Below are 17,760 nucleotides of genomic sequence, written 5' to 3'. Positions count from 1 at the left end.
GCAGCTCATTTAGCAAGCGAGGTATTAGGTAATCGGCAGTTCGTTCGCCGTACACGTTGCAGGCCCGGAGAATCGACAACCGAATTACATTGTATTTATCCGTTTAGCGATCGATAGTCTCATTTTACTGTGATTTCAGGCTTAAATTATTCGTGCTTTATTTAATAGATTAGAATTCCGGCAACTGAATATAAAAATAGGCCTGTACATATCGTACCTATGATGTAAGATGGGGGGCTCCTATTTCATGTGCATTTTGTATGCAGGTTAGGCAGCACAGCTCCTTCCAGAATTTTAAAACTTTCCTGGGATGCACAGAATTTTCGGAGCGACTTCATATCATTGAGGATTTTTGCCCATTGGTCACCTATTCCTGTACATTCCAGGATTACCTACATGAGTAACCGTTTCGTCTTTTACCAGATAGTCTTTCAACTTGGGACTGCACGTTATGCTAATTGTAATGCTTATTTAGTGCTATATATCCCTTTAATCGGTTAAAGTTTAACCTTACTTCCACAATTTGGAGGTCATTTTTGATTTAGTTGACGAGTTTTCGAATCAGTCTCGGTAGAGCAGGTATCGCTTTTCTCGACCGTCGGTCGCTTGTAGCTTATAAGGTGTGCCCATCGGGTATTATGAAGGTCATTGGTATGTGGCGTTACGTAGCCATGATCGTAGTTGCCCGAGGGGTTGTCGAAAGGGTTGCAGTATCATAGATAAATAAAAAAAAATATTGAAGCAGGCGATACTTTGCTGAAATCCATCCAATTATCAAAATGAGTTTTCCTAAGTTTTAATTCCGCCAATATTTGACTAAACTCAGTCTCGTGCCAGAATTTGGCGAGACAACATGTCCTGAGGATGCCTCGTGTGAAGGCGAAACAAGTGTCGAATTGTTTTAAGACAAATATTGGCGGAATTAACACTAAGGAAAACTCAAAACATTTGGATCATAGATTAATAGCCATGAGACTCCTTGGAATAATAATCAGAATATCATGAAACTGATTAGCTGGGCAGCCTGCGAAACTCTAAAAAAAAGCGATTCACTCGATTGTATGAAACGTGCAGACATTGACAGATGATGGAATCTTGCAAAAAACGGAGATAGCCGAAGTCCACAACGTTATAAGCAACTGCTCGCTTTCAAACTTAGCCGGATTATACGTCAAACTTATGTCAAATGACTGCACGTTTCATACTAAACTAAATTTAATTTTTACTTAGGCAGCCCCACCTTTTATTACGTAGTATTTAGATCTTCTTTTAAATGGGCTTCAGTAAACACTCTTTTAGAAAAGTTGTTACATTTATTAAGACGATAACAAAATATAATAATAATTATTATATAATAAAATATCATTACAAAGGTATTATAATATACGTGACGAACACGGATATGTCAAAACTTTACCACAGTACTATAATTTGATAGGTTGATAGCGCCCCGAAGTGTCTTTCTCTGTAAATTCTGAAAATGACATTAAAATACTTAGTTATGTAAATATATAAAGCTATTAAACAACAGAAGCATCATCATCATCAGCCGGAAGACGTACAAAGGCCTCCTCCAAAGATCTCCACCACAATCAGTCCTGCGCTGCCCTCATCCAACGTATTCTGGCGATCTTGACCAGATCATCGGTCCATCCTACCAATACTACGTCTTCCGGTACGTGGTCGCCATTTGAGGAATTTACTGCCCCAACGGCCAACTGTCTGTCGACTATGTGCCCCGCCCACAGCCACTTCAGTTCCGCAAACATTTGGGCTATGTCGATGACTTTGGTTCTCCTGCGGATCTCCTCATTTCTGATTCAATCGCACAGGGAAACTCCGAGCATAGCCCTCTCCATTGCCCTCTGAGCGACCATGAGCTTTCGCATTATCATTAGTTAAATATATATATATATATATATATATATATATATATATATATATATAAACACGAGATGGGAGTAACTTATCCAAATTTACAATTATAGCGAAAAGGTGTTTTTTTTTTAATTTAAACTATTTGGGTTCTAAAAGAGTGCTGACACAATATATTTCCCACTGATGTTGAGTCGAGTTGAGTTGTGTGATAAGGGGTATTAAAACACGAATGTGGATTTATCTCACGAGGCGAAGCCGAGTGTGATAATAGTATCACATGAGTGAAATACCTAATTATCAACAGTTGCATACAAGACTTTATCTACACCCAAAATATGAATCCTCTAAAAGATTTTGAAACAGTTAGCTTACTGCTAACATTAACACAGGCATTCCTAGTAGTAACCTAATATCATCCATTACTGATTATATACAAATAAACTAAGTATTAATGAATGAATTATTTATTTTAGTAGTAATTTACATTTTGTATAGTGCAATAATTAAAATTTACTCGAATATTATGTTCTTTTGGAAATTAATCGCTCATTTTTTGTAAACAAAACAATAAAAATATCGAAGAAAAATGGCGGGGATTCGAATAACCTACTTTTTTTTAAGGCGCGCGACTTTCTGGTGGTGTAGAACGCGCGTGAACCAAAACGTTCTTTTTTTGAAATTCATACAGATGCCACGCATCGAGCAATAAGAATGTGGCTGTCTGTTAAAACTCTTTTAGAATGAAGGGAATGAAAAAAAAATAGGAGTGTTATGAAATTCAGTACAACATTACAACACTCTTTTGGATGATGTAATCGTTATTAGAACATTGGGTGTTATAATGTTGGCAATAAGCTAACTGTTTCAGAATCTGTAATAGAGGATTTAAAGCATGGGTGTAGATAAAAGTTATTACAACATTCGCAATTGGAATTCTTCGGTTGTAAATACCGTTTATTATTTCATTCAATCATTTTAGAAATTTCATGTGTCCAGATCATTTAAACATCTAGATAAGACTATAACAGCTGTGAAAACGTCGAAAAGTATCTCTTGCTGCAAGACGACCGAAAAAAACAGGCCAGGAATATTAGTTTAGTGTGCGTGACAAGCTACGTCTTACACTCGCGATTGGTATGATACTTGTTAGATCTGGTTACTACATACTGGTTAGATCCAAAGTCTATTTTTTTCGACGTTGTTATGCCACAGTCTATGTAGATGTATAAATAATCTAAGAAGTATATCCTACCAAAAACTCACTTGTTACTTTTGATCATCAAGACAATCTTCGACGCGAGGCTACCTCAGTGGAAGACCATCTTATGACCGTTAGTAAAAGAATACCTTACTTACCCTCTTAAACATGTTGGCCATCAACAAATTTGTCTTTTTGATACTCTCCTTCTTGCTTTCTTCCCTCTTCAGGACAACTTCGGGCAGCGATTTGTATATTTTCTCGGAATGTCTCTTCATTTCTCGTTCACTTATGAATTTCGGTGGTACTGAAACAGTTTACATTCCAAATCTTAATTTATTTTACACATGACGAGAATTTTTTTTGGAATAGGAGGACAAACCATGTGACCCGTACCTGGTGTTAAGTGATCACCGCCGCCCACATTCTCTTGCAACACCAGAGATATCACAGGAACGTTGCCGGCCTTTAAGGAAGGTGTGTGCGCTTTTTTTGAAGGTACCCATGTCGTATCGTCCCGGAAACACCGCACAAGGAAGCTTTTTCCACAGCTTTGTAGTACGTGGAAGAAAGCTCCTTGAAAACCGCACTGTGGAGGACCGTCACACATCCAGATGGTTGGGATGATATCCTAACTTGTGGCGTGTCGTGCGAAGGTGGAATTCGGCGGCAGGAATCAGGTTAAACACCTCTTCGGAACACTCCCTCCACCAAAATATGACATGAGAGTGACAGCTGTGAAGACGTCGACCTTTATTCTGAGCAATGCACGCACACTAACACAAAATGACATACAAATCGCGAGTGTAAGACGTAGCTTGTCACGCACACTTAAGTAATCATCCGGGCCTGTTTTCCTCCGTTTTCTAACAGCAAGATGCTCTATCTAGACGTAGGTATAAATTATCTAAGCCATAGACACTCGCATAGTTATCGAATTTATTGTATATGAATGATTTTTGGTGTTTTATATTCGTTATAGCTATAAGAAAACGTTACTAATTGTATATAATTAGTAATACGTCTGCGAGCATGTTTGCGTATAAAATCCTACAGGCGCTCTAATTAAGTGAAAATTTTTACATAAAAAAAACATTTACACATCAAGATTTGAAAAGATACCTAAAACGAATGCTAAAAATATAAACAAAGACAGTTTTGAGGTGACTTTGTAACCAAATAATTAACAATTACTAAAATAAACATTTGACATTTAAACCGCATGTCTACTGTAGTAACTATAATCACATGCATGACTAATTTATGAGGAACGTCTAATATTTTTGACAATCACTGTAACACTAAAGTAACAGGGTGAAGTTGGTTCATAAAATTTTCTGACGTTTGCGACATTCGTTATTTTGTTCTGGTTTCTTCTTCCATTATTATGACAGGCAAAGGGTTCAAGCCCATACAGCCGTATTCGTTATTTAATAATTAATTGTCAAAGCCATCTTTGCAATATTGTTCTACAAACGTAGAATAGAAGAAAAAATAAATAATTTTAAGGATTTTTGCACTGTTTACGCCAAAGAAATATAACTTGCATGCATACTTAGGTACATATACACTTTATTTTGGTATGTGCTGTGTGGAGGTCATTAAATAGATTAAATGAGAGTATACCCTTTTTAGTCCTCATCTCCTTGCTCAAAATGTCAGCCATTTTTGTTAGCTCTGAATCGGTGAGGTTCCTCATTGCTTCTTCGTCTTCCATGTGCAGTGACAGCAGTTTACGTTTGGCTGCCCTGGCGTTTGCCCTGTACACAAAATTAAAATGTGCATGAAAAGAAGTTCCACTGCAGAGCGACCTATGCCTATTTATGTGGTTATATACAATATTCATTTATGGCACTATCGTACACAGAAAAATCAACTTTCATGCATAATTTCAACGACTGTCTTACGAATTTTCGATCAGGTCACGTGTCCTGACGCGAGTTTAAGATTTAAGAAAACTGCTCAACGCCGCTAAGGAAGTTTTCACTTCAATAACAAATTTTTGGCATGGTGTATCTCTATGAAACCTATAAAACAACATCAAGTCGTGAACTCACCCATTTTGTTCGGATTACGCTGAATGCAATGCAAGTTGTTATATGGATCGACACAAGGCTGATTAAACGGAACACCTAAAAGAATATATCATTTAGCCTTTATACCATTACTATAATTACTTTACTGTTGAAATTAACTGCAAACTACATGAACCGACATTTTAAGTGTACTTTAGATATTCCATCTACTAGGTTCCGTAATATTAATAAATCTTTTAAAGTAGATTGTGTTATATTTATAATAAACTCCCAAATTATATTAAAATATTACCTGTTAAAAATTTAAATGTATCGTAAAAAATAAATTAACATCTAAGGCCTATTATAATTTGAAAGATTATTTGAATGATAAAGATAATTGGAATTAATGTTTCTAAATTTTGTTAATGAATATTGTTATACTCATTTGATTAATATTGTAAATTTTGTACTTCATTCTGACTTGCACTAAATAACTTATAAAGTTTTACAGTGGCTAAAGATTTTTTGAATTTGAATTTGTTTGTGTTGTCAAGTGTACATGAAACGCATAAACGGCATTTATTTTCAAAATTGATTCCTTTAGAATTCTATTTGATGTCGCTTCTAATAAACTAGATACTACTACCGCTTCGGAAACAAATGGCGCTCTGAGAGAGAAAGAGTCGCAAGAAACTCTCCCAGCATCCTTTTTGAAATACAAAAACCAAGCAAAAATACCTACATTGTATTTTCCAATATATGGGATAAGAATAGAAGTCTAAAATTTTCCATAGATCGGTCATGAAAATGCCAAAAGGTACAAATTGATTAAAAATATCATACTGGGACCAATTTAGGTTTGGTTAAAGTATAAATAAAGAAATCAGGTATAATTCGCTTGTTTAAAACAGTTTTAACCGTAGACTTAACAATATAATACCATATAGACGAGCAAATCGGGCAAGACAGAAGAACGTCTCTAAAAGATACCGGAAGAATCTACAGGATGTTTTTTTGAGAAGGGCGGTGATGGTCAAGTCTGAAACTACGAGACTTAGAAGAAAGTCGTAAAAGAAGTCATGCCCTCGATAGTTTATTTATGTTATAATGTTGGCAATAAGCTAACTGTTTTAGAATATTTAATAGAGGATTTAAAGCATGGGTGTAGATAAATGTCTATATTTACGGTACAATGATGAAATGAATGTCAGAACTAAATTAATTTCGGAATATATTTAGGGCTTGATAATAGATGAAAATTAGTAAAAGCTAAAGCTACCCATAAATTAATTATATAATAAAGTTATGACCAAAACAATATCAAATATAATTAATATGCATTTACCTGAACAATACATACTAGCAGTTCCCATACAACAATTTGCAGAACATTCAGGCGAGTGCACGACTATCATTTTCATTCTAGGACATGTCGGGTGTCTGGAGAAAAGACTTATTAGATAAACTACGTAGGGACGGCGATTCATTCCAAAAAAGATCTTTAAAAAAGATTTTTAAATCGATTAGAATCGATTCATCAAAAATCGAGTTCGAAAAGATCGATGTCTAAAAATCGATTTTTTATTTTCAAATTTTTATTTACACATGGTCTGAGCTCACTACGTGATCGCAATATTGAAAAATAATATTTTTTCTACTTAATTCAAATGTGAACGCCTCGCACAAATTCTGAGCATAGCGAAATTTATATGCAGATAAATAGGAGACACATAAATGCTACCCAAGATAATGTGCCAAAATACGGGTCATACACTTAGATTAAGGATTGGTCTCCGCAGCGCTCCAACTAGATACCGCAGGCGTAGTCGCAAAGTGCGACAACTTATCTCGTCTCGAACAATGTGTGACGTTAACGTGCCACATGTTCTGTTAAACTTTGCTCATAATTATAACTAAAAGGCCGGGTTGCGTAGTAAAACTTTGTAAAAATAATACTAGAAAAATAAGAAAGACATTGAGATAACATATTATCAGTAAGTATTTTGTATTCTATTAATTTCAATGTAAAATAACACGAACCGTATGTTAGGACACACAAGCATCTAATAGTTGTTGTAATAAAAAAGCTATTGTTCTCAGTGAGCGCGGTTGATAAACTTGGAGCAGAGACCAAACCAATCCTTGAATAGCCATACCATACAATTACGACGGCTGCACTAAAAGTATCGGGAATGGAATATTTTCACTGTTCCTGTCATATTAAAATCTTTTTAATTAAAAACTCCTTGGTTTTAAAAATCGAATACCATTTTTTTTATTTAAAAAAAGATTATCGGTCTTTTCAAACTTGTTTCGACTCGAGAAAATTCTAGAGCGATGATTTATTATGACTTTCGAAGTGGTTTAACACAAAAACAGTGTGTTGACCGGATGATTTCTGCATTTGGTGACGAAGCCCCAACCAAAACCACAATTTATCGCTGGTTTGCTGAATTTCAACGTGGACGTGTCAAGCTCAATGATGATCCCCGTCAAGGTCGTCCAAAAACTGCAGTCACCAAAGAAAAAGTTGATGCTGTGCGTAAGCTGATTGAGGAAGATCGACATGTGACATACCGCGAAATTCAGTAAAATACAAATAATCTTGCATGAACAATCAGGTGTAACAAAGTTGTTTTTCCGATGGATACTGCATTTGCACTGTGAAGAGCAAAAAGCGGCTCGCGTTACTTGGTGCGTCAGAACTCTCGAAGGATTCCACGCAGGGTCCTCAAATGCTGTATACAACATCGTATCAGGTGACGAATCCTGGATATACGCGTACGAACCCGAAACAAATAACAACAAAGCCAACAAAAATTGTTCGTTCACGGAGTGTTACAAAAAAAATGGTGGCCACGTTTGTCTGCAAAACCGGCCATGTTGCGACTATTCCTCTTGAGGGACAAAGAACGGTTAATGCAGAATGGTATGCTAGCATTTGTTTGCCACAGGTCGTTTCTGAACTCCGTAAAGAGAACTGAAACCGCCGCATAATCCTCCATCACGACAATGCGAGTTCTCACACCGCGCACAGAACAAAATCAGAAAAAATATTATAGCAAGAAAACATAGAATTATTAGACCATCCGCCGTACAGCCCCGACCATTCATGAATCATTAGGGCTTACCCTAATGATTTCTATACTTTCCCTAAAATAAAGAATAAATTGCGTGGTCAGAGATTTTCATTACCTGAAGAAGCTGTGGACGCCTACAAAACGGCCATTTTGGAGACCCCAACTTCCGAATGGAATGGTTGCTTCAATGATTGGTTCCATCGTATGGAAAAATGTGTCAAATTTCGCGGAGATTACTTCGAACAGCAATAAATACTAATGTTGTGTCACTTCTTTGATTCCCGAAATTTTCAGTGCCGCCCTCGTATTAACTTACAGATTGCAGAATCCAGCCAGGTATTTATAAACTGATATTATCATAATATAAATATAATGCAAATTGGAATTCGCTTCATGATAATAGTATAGATAATAAATAATATGCAATGATGTAAAAATAATAATAGGTAGGTCAGGGAAAAGTTCTTCGCATATAGTTTGTATAATCTAATAATAGAATATGTTTGCTGTACTATTTGTATTCCGCTGGATGACTATTGTGATGACTTTGAAAAGGTCATGGTCAAAACATAAACTTTTCTGCCTGTTACTTCTGTAAAATTTTAATACAAAAAGGGAAAAATGCATTGCAGGCTGCGAATAAAGATTCGGGATATTTATGGAGTCGTGCATTTATTGATACCCAAAAGTAGGTACTGCAGTATTATTAAGACTAGCACAAATTTTGGGTAAGCGTTTCCAATTCGGGAATTCCGATGTCAAAGATGCTCGCTCTCGTCGCCTTATTACGTTTCAAAAGGACACCATTTTTGAAAAAGACTATATATTCAGTAGTTACGAAACCTATAGCTGAAGAAATAGTGTCTAACTACAAAACTAAGCTCACTGAAAAAAGCTAATGAACCATATACTCATTTGCGATTCTGTATTGAGACATAATAAAACCGAATAGTTTAGAGAAATCTGAAAAAGGTCATGGTCAAAGAATACTCAGGGGTCACTGACTAATCTAGTGAGACTAAAGGAAGAAGTTAGAAGCGGCTGGAATCGTCGGATCAATAGAAAGGGTGTGGTCTTTCATCACGAAAACCTTAAGCCACACACATCTTTAATCACTCAGTAAAAATTAAGAGTTTGGCTGGGAGGTGTAAATGCATTCAGATTACCACCTGTTTAGGTCTCTCCAGAATTCTTCAGACAGTTTTATCCTATTAATGTCTCTATCCACCTAATATTAAACTAGCGTAGCATATTTTTTCGCTAGTCACCCCTGAGACTTTAGATGGAGTGTTTCATGTGCTTGTAGGTACAATACAAATACAAAAACACCCCATTAATTTCCCTATATTATGCTCTCAAGTATACCACATTTAAGTACTAGCAAGATTACAATTTAAGTCATTCGGTAAGTAAAATTTAACTATAATAATTATTATGCAATTAAAACAGAAATCTTACCTCGTTTCATTCAAAATCTTCAAACAACTTTGGCGATTTGAGGACTTTTCAATAAAGTCAGGTCGATTTCTTTCCAAATATTTTCTGACAGAGCACGCTTGTGCCTTGCGAAGTATTTCATCCGTACTAGATATATCACTGTCATGGCAAGGTAAACTTTTCGATCGATGACACCTACAAGCTTGAGGGCCACCACACATATTTTTTTCAATTTTACATGACATCTCTTTAAATGGCATGTTTGAATTTTTACATCTTGATGGTACTTTCACCACTATGTTTTTTAACTGACGTTTCTTGTCCATGCACATATTATTATCTTCACTAACTACACTATCAGAAGTCTGTATGATCAGATTGTAAGCAACACTGTTCTTTTCATAGCATTTACTTTTAACATTCTTACACTTGCTTTTACAGTGGCAATGGACATGCTTGCATTTATCACAATTTGTTGATGTGCTACTGGATACTTCACATTTTCTATGTGAATGGGATTTACATTTGTTATGGTGATATTTCTGACATTCTTTCATTATCTTGTTCATAACTTTGTATGCGGTTGAATTGGTTGATGCACTTGGTAAATCACTTGATGTCAAATCTGATGGTTCAGGATCAGAATTCTTATGTTGAGCTTTCGATTTGTTTTGAGACTGTATTGATTTTTCTTTCACTTTAGACCCACATTTGGTGGTGCATGCTTCTTCATGATTGCTGGAAGTTCTTTGATCATCTGAACTCTCTTCTGTATCTAATAGATAGTTTATAACTGCAATTATGTCCTTATAACATCTATTCCTTTTGTTTTTATCTATATCTTTCTTTGAATATCTGCGTTTTAGATCTTGTATGATTTTAATTAATGGGTCCTCTCTTCCCATGGAACTATCATTTGTACTTTTAGAAGATTTTGAATGTGTTGTGTCACAGTCTGTTGATTGCTTAGATTCATGCACCTCAGAACAACTGGTTCCTGATTTATCTGATTTACAATTCATATCTTCAAATTTTCTGTCTTGACCATCTTTAGTACTATGATTACCTTTTGTTAGGTTGTCAATAAGTTTATTAAATGTTACATGAGATCCTTTTTCAATCCTATCAGTATCAGTGTTTGAACGGAGTAATGGTTTTCGAGACTCTAATTTTGGATATGTGTTGAATTTGCAACAATCACCATTTATTTTAGCAGAGGAGGCAATATGAGTGCTACAGCTCCCTCCAATATTTTTTTCATTTTGGTTGCAAAACTGGTTGTTTGGTAAATCAATAGGTACGTTTTGTGCATTTTGAGGCATATTTTTGTCATAACAACTCCTTTTAATAAAATTCAATTCCTGACTAGACAATTGATTGCTGAATGAAACAGGGGGTGATTTAAGTTCGGGTGGACTAATGTCACAATAGTTTTGATCAGGATGTCTTTGCCCACTTCTTTGATTATGTGGTAAAACAGAAGCAGCTTTGTTATTTTTTTGTGAGATTCTATTATTAGAATTTGTTAGAGTAGTATTTGAGGTTTGGTTATAATATTGGTCAAATATATTTGTATCGGTACACTGGGTTGCCTTAGAACACTCTTCTGTAATTGATGTGCCGTTGTCAGCAGTATTTGGTTTACATGTTGATGTTTCCCTAGTTTCATAGGTAGGTTCTTTTACATCCAGACAGTTGTTCATAAGACTTTTCTTCTCTACATCATCCTGAAATTCTTTGGACCCCAAGCTAACCTTTAATGTCATATTAGTCCCTTGAATCGGAATTGTGAAATTGTTTGAACTTGGTATATCCACTTGGCTTCCCACAGTATGACAATTGTTTTCAGTTGATTGTACCTCTTTATCACTTCTCTGTGTGACTAAATTTATATTATATTGTGAAGTCTGATCAATACAACATGTCTCTTTAATATTATGTGTCATTTTCACATTACATGACTTTTTCATATTACTTGTTTCCTTCATGTTACTCATTTCTTTAATATTCGTTTCTGTAGAATTTTTGCTATGGCATGTTGATGATCCAGTTGTACATGTATTGCTACCACAGGGTAGTGATTTATTGGATATCTCTTTATATTGTTCACCAACTAATTTTGCACAGCAGCTATCACTTACTGCAGTTATATCACTTAAAGCAGGGTCTGATATTTTCGGATCTATACTTATTTCTGTTTGAGTCCATCTAATTCCTTCATGCACACATTTGGGAGCTTTATTTGAATTAGGTAATTCAATATCCACCTTTTGCTTGTTTATAGGAGGTTTATCTTGCTCCCAACATTTTTTGCTTGAAGGTATTTCCAAATTTATATTTGTTTGAGATGATTTAGAACTAGAGCTTTCCTTAAACTCTATGTTTTCGCCATGTAAAACCTTTGCTGATGATCTCTGTTTCAATCCACATGAAGGTTGTATTTTAATTAGAGAGAATTCTTTATCACAGCTTGACTTTACAGCACATGAATTACTTGTATTACAATTAGTAATCAATAATTTGGACCCCTCATTATTGATTTCTAAAATTTTATGCATACATTTGCAATGACCAGCTGTATTTTTGTCTTTTATGTCAGAAATGCATCTTGGTGACGGTTTGGGTTTTTCATATTGGTCAATGATTTCATTTTTATTACATATTAACCTTTTGTCACAACATTGCATATTCACCTGTACAGAACTATCTGTAACACCGATTTTACCATGTGAGCTATAATAAGGACATAAACAATGTCTCTCAGTCTTACTACATGAGGGCTTCTCTTTGGAGTCATTGTGTGATTTACTTTTCAATTTTACGTTTTTTGAACGGTTATCAGATGATCCTGAAGAAAGAGTGAAAACAGAATGGCTTCTTTGATTTCTTATAGGGACATATACATTTAAATTTGTTTGTGGACCACCTTCTAACCTGCTTGCATCACCTGACCCATCATCATAATTATTTCTGATCAAATCTTTCATAAGATTTTTAATTCTATTCTGAGACTGTATGTCATATTGATTTATAACATTGATCTTTGTATCAGATCCAACCAATTTTTGTTTCAAAAATAACTCCTTTTCACGTAAATGTTTTTTATATGCTAGTTCTCTTTTAAGAGCATCTGTGTATTTTTGGTAAAGTTCTTCTGAAGATGTTTTTGGGTAGGAGTGAGTTCTTTCTTTTATAGATATATCAGAATCTGTATGAGACCCACTAGGCTTAAACAAATGGGTATTCATATGAGTTTCAGCTTTTACAGAAGCTAAGTTAGGAACACTCTGTGATGTTGAAGGTATGATGTTTGAATCAAATTTGTCTTGGCGTAGTATAGACTTCTTGGGTAGCCTTTTGTCAGTAGTTTCATTGGGATCTGATGTACTGGTTGTTGTATGATTCTCTCCTAAGCCCAACTTTTTGCTGTCAAAGCTTAAGCCAGATAAGAAATCAGTACTATCATCATCATCATTGTACTTTGAGCTAATAAGCCTCTGAACAATTTCCTTTATAAGTCTTTTCTTTAAATCATCATCAGCATGTCGTTTTCTAAGAGCAACTTTAAGTAAATTAATACTTTTCTCCAAGTCTTTGGTGAATGAGTTTTTTTCCTTGCTTGATTCAGTTGTGTTTCCAGTACTAGATTCCAGACTTGATTTGTTGTCCTTTCTGATCTGTGGAGCCCTATTATTTATTTGATTCAAATGGTATACATGGCCAGGCATATACTCGAAACTCTCTGCTTCAGAAATTTGCTCTCCCTTGTGATCATGTGGAATATTTTCTTTCTCAGCTTTGGAAGGTTTTTTATTTTTTGGTTTTCTTTTAATCCTTCTCACATTCCGCATATTCCTTCTTCTGAGTGTATTCAAACTTATTAAGACAGGGAATTTTTGATCATTTTTCTGGATATTATGTGGAGGTCCATTATTGTCTATAGATTCTTCTTGATTAATCAATGATGTTTGAATTTCTTTGTCAACTTTTATTTCTTGTGTCATGCCTGTTTCAACAGACAGTTTTTTAGGTGCCTCTGATTCATTTTTTCTAATATTTTCAACATTAATATCCCCAGATTTTTCAACATTCACATCCCCAGATTTGTCCATATTAAATGATATATGTTTTGTCAAATTCAGATTTATTGGTATATCTGAGACCTGTGGTATACTAAGTTGAACACAATCAACCTCCTTTTGTGTAATTTTTGTGGTTTTCTTGAAAATTTTCTTCTTTCCTGATGTTTTACTTTCATTGGGTTCAAGTGGTGTGGAGTGTGCTGTAGGTAAACCAAGATCATTTTTCTGTGAATCACTGATGCAGTTATGTTGCTGTTGTAAAGCTAATCTTTCGAGAGTACTTAAACTAGAAGCAGATGTCTTTTTATCACTTTGGTTGGCATATCCAACATCACCCAGTGAATCCCATTCCAGTTTTCTCTGTGATGTAACACTGCTGGTTGGTGAATGAGCTTTGTTCGTTGATCTATCCAGTGTTCCATCCAAGGCTGTAGGTATTAATGAAAAAAGTGTATTAATTATTATAGAACATATTATCTGAAAATATTTATCATGCTAGGTAATGATTTACAATCATTATGCTACATTTTATGATGTAGGTAACTTCCTATATGGTAATAGTTTTTTGTTTCTTGTTATTGTTTTTTACTAAGCAAACTGATATTTTAAAAAGATTTTCCTCACTTCTAGGATGTAATATAGTGAATTAATTAACAATGTGGGATCCAAACCCACAATTTTTTAAACACAAAGCTAAGCATCCTATAAACACATAATCCATAAATCTTGGTATGTTTGTTCTTTAATAATCTATAAGATTCTTTTAGACTAAAATGAAGTAGGTTATACATTATGACAGAACAATACAATAGCCTTTTTTAGATGTGTTTCTAGTTGGATATGGCTAACTAATTTTGAAATGTGTATATAAGCCAAAAATACTCTTGTAATTTGACAAACAGCATAAATTTACAGAGAATTAAAAATCTCAAGTCAAATAAACAACTTTTTTATTTATTCTCTTTTGCCTTGGTTATGAGGTTCGGTGTCGGCATAATTGGTGAGTGAATGATTCTATTAAAATCGTAAGCCTAACATGTGTTATTCAAATTGAAAACATTTATGTTATACATCCAAAATTCAAGTTACAATGCCACTGATGTAAATATGACTTAAATCTCAAGAATAGAATATTCATTTGAATAAAGTAGACCTTTAAAATTAAATATAATGAATAAGAAATCAAAAATAAACTCTGAGCAGGAATTGCTTATGCTTTTGAGATTTTTTTTAATATTCCAGTTTCCATCACTCTTATATCATCCACCAGTACTGCTGAATCCATTTTTTTTGAAAATGTTAAGGATGTTCTACAAAAAATTTTTATTAACATATTTGTGGCAAATTAAATATCTTAGAATATTTAAAATATTTATTTCTGTAATGGATGTCATATACCACCATAATATTTTATAGTTTTTAATAGTTGTATTAGACAAGTCTTTGGTGTATGTTTCCTGAGCATTTTTAAGTAAATAGTAAAATCAAACCAATTTTTAATTTGGAATATATTTATTATCTCGGTAATAAACTAGTCAGGCAGTAAATTTAAATTTAGAATGTTGAATGTTGTTTCTTGTTTATTATGTTGAAAATTTCAATCATTTTCTACAATTTCACTTTACAACAAATAAAACGAAAATTGCAGTAATGGCCATGCAATTGTCCTTCAAGACATTTCAATAGCTAGTACCGTGTATGGTATGGTATGGTGGTATGGTATAGTTTGTATATTGTACACTTTTAACACATCCTATTAAAGACCATAAAAGATTGGGGTGGCCACATGCTGTTAGACCTAACTAGGCTGTTTATGCTGGAATTGTACAATATCCTAAAAGGAACCATTATTTTTTATCATGAGAAATGAATATGATTGAACCTGCTGGGTGCTTTTTGTCATATACAGGACATGGCCTAAATCCCGATATGCAGGTAAAAAGTACAAAAATATACTTTCACTGATAATAACATTCCACAGTGAAAAGTGCTGCAGCAAGCAAATTGACAGAGTGTATGCTCATAGCCACAAGTAGTCGGAACCTTTGAAATTAATTGTTAAATGGAAATAGTTTGTAAGTCCACAGATTTATAGCCACAGAGATAAAAAGGCCTACATAAAAGCCAAAGGTTGTCATATTGGATAGAAATTATTTTCATTTATAGCCAAAACTGGGAGATAATATTACACCTGGCAACTTGTTGGCTGTTGGTAAGGTAGGCTTGTTGACAGTTAGGATTTTTAGCATCAATTTTAATACTTACATATTTGTGAATGGATTTCATCTGATTCATTATCAGAATGTCCTATTTCATTTTCATTAATGATTGGTGGAGAAATTGTTGGTGTTTCTTGTTCATTCGTGTTCTGTAACAAGTAAAAGTTATGTTTACAAATAACACTTTTTTGACATTGTTTTATTTAAAGTACAGGCGCTTTGCGAGACTAATTAATTTTTAATTTATAAGTAGATAATACTTATTACCTGGTACTTTGAACTAGCGGGTTCCGGAATGGAGCATTTAATGGAAATTCTGCATAATTCTGTAGATGACTCGCTCTTCTTTTCACCAGAATCCGAATCCGTTGATTCTTTCATCTTGCGCCAAAACGAGCTTGTTGGGTCTTGTATTTCACACTGCGCGGTGGATAGCGAAAAGTACTGTTCCAGGTCTCGTTTTCTTCCAAACTTTTTATAATACTCTAGTATTAATCCATTGACAGCAGTTATATTCTCGCAACTGAAACTTTCAACGGATTTCGAGTTTTTATCAGCATCCATTCCTTACTAAACGCAATATTATCAATCATAATCGAATATCATCTTTGAAGGACCATAAAGAGTTTGTTATATTTAATCCCGTTATTTTAATTATCAAGAAGAGAACATTAAATTTTTAAATAAATCTCAAAAGTCAAAACAAAACAAAATCTATTTAACCCGTATCTAACCCGACTAAATCACAATCACCCATACAAAGAGAATGTAAATACTCGGATCTCCGTATAATTAATTACAAAGACCAAATCATAGAATATATTTATTTACTCAAAAGCCAATAGAGCACAGAACACACAGAACACTATTAGGAAATGTCTGGATTCTAGAACTCATTTTTATTAAGTCTTCTTCCCCGTTGGAAAGGCAATAGCAAAGCCTTGCAGCACGTGTCTAAACAATTTGAATTTAAATTCTCTTTGCTTGGCTGCAAGAAAAGAACAAGTGGCATCTGACAGTAGACGTTGCGTATGTGGCGATTGCATCCACTTAAAAGTTGGCAGCCCAGTAATGTTTGGAGTGCCAACTGATCACATAAGAGAGAGGGAGACAGATATAGACGCCAGACACTTGACAATAAAGGATGCGAGTGGCGAAGACAGACGCTAACTTTTTACCCGCGAGTGTCATAGACTTTAACTTGCATTATATTAATTAATAGATTTTAGAGACTGAGCGTTTGGCGATTAAATAAAACAACTGCTTGACTGTGAGGAATACGTGGAAGATAAGATTTATTAGAAAGTTACATGATATATATACAATATCCTTAAAACTAGTTACCCAATTACAATTGTTGCTTAAAAAATATTTACAAGTTCAGAAAATACACACCAATACTAAAGCTTACATTTTGACCAATAGTAAAACGTTTCATTCAATAAGAATTGAGAATAATATTATGTGTTCTATCTCGCTCTAAAACTAATGCTATCGCAGTAAGCCGGCCAACGAACGCGGGCTTGTGTAAACTCGCGTCGAACCTCGATCATACGATGTCAATGAGCATTTAGCACCTACTCTGTCGCTCATTGATTAAAATTGCATGAATAGTGATCGACCCCCGACGCGTCAGTCGAGTACGCTCGGCCTTGCTGTGCGTTTATGTAACGCGGAGCATATGACTGATCACGTGAGTATATCTGCGGTCGTCGATCCTTCGTCGTCCTTTTTTGGATCAGATAATCAATGGCTGACTTCCATGAGGGCTGACTTCGCCTTTTGTATATGAGTTCCGGAATAAACGCGTTAGCACCGTCGTCAACTCAGGGCCACATGAAAGGCGGC

General features: G+C 34.7%; 1 protein-coding gene across 2 annotated transcripts; it reads right to left on the bottom strand.

Annotated features, from left to right (window-relative positions):
- Positions 1 to 1,293: 1,293 nt before the first annotated feature.
- On the bottom strand, positions 1,294 to 16,653 carry LOC126975732 (uncharacterized). 2 transcript variants are annotated; one of them, XR_007731782.1, is made up of 7 exons: positions 16,180 to 16,653; positions 15,959 to 16,061; positions 9,633 to 14,121; positions 6,440 to 6,534; positions 5,134 to 5,208; positions 4,703 to 4,836; positions 3,235 to 3,383 (listed from the first exon to the last, which is right to left on the bottom strand). XR_007731782.1 is itself a non-coding variant. In XM_050823737.1 (6 exons), exons 1-6 carry the CDS (start codon positions 16,474 to 16,476, stop codon positions 1,406 to 1,408), a joined length of 5,241 nt encoding a protein of 1,746 aa, XP_050679694.1. In that variant the 5' UTR covers positions 16,477 to 16,653; the 3' UTR covers positions 1,294 to 1,405. The 2 variants fall into 2 exon arrangements, 1 of the variants encoding a protein (XP_050679694.1); XM_050823737.1 differs by lacking the exons at positions 5,134 to 5,208; positions 6,440 to 6,534 and adding an exon at positions 1,294 to 1,474.
- Between the last annotated feature and the right edge of the window lie 1,107 nt (positions 16,654 to 17,760).

Source organism: Leptidea sinapis, chromosome 37 (genome assembly GCF_905404315.1).
Source record: "Leptidea sinapis chromosome 37, ilLepSina1.1, whole genome shotgun sequence".
In the NCBI taxonomy this organism is placed as follows: Eukaryota; Metazoa; Arthropoda; class Insecta; order Lepidoptera; family Pieridae; genus Leptidea; species Leptidea sinapis.
Note: the sequence above shows the minus strand (reverse complement) of the source record. Positions and strands in the feature narration are given on the sequence as shown.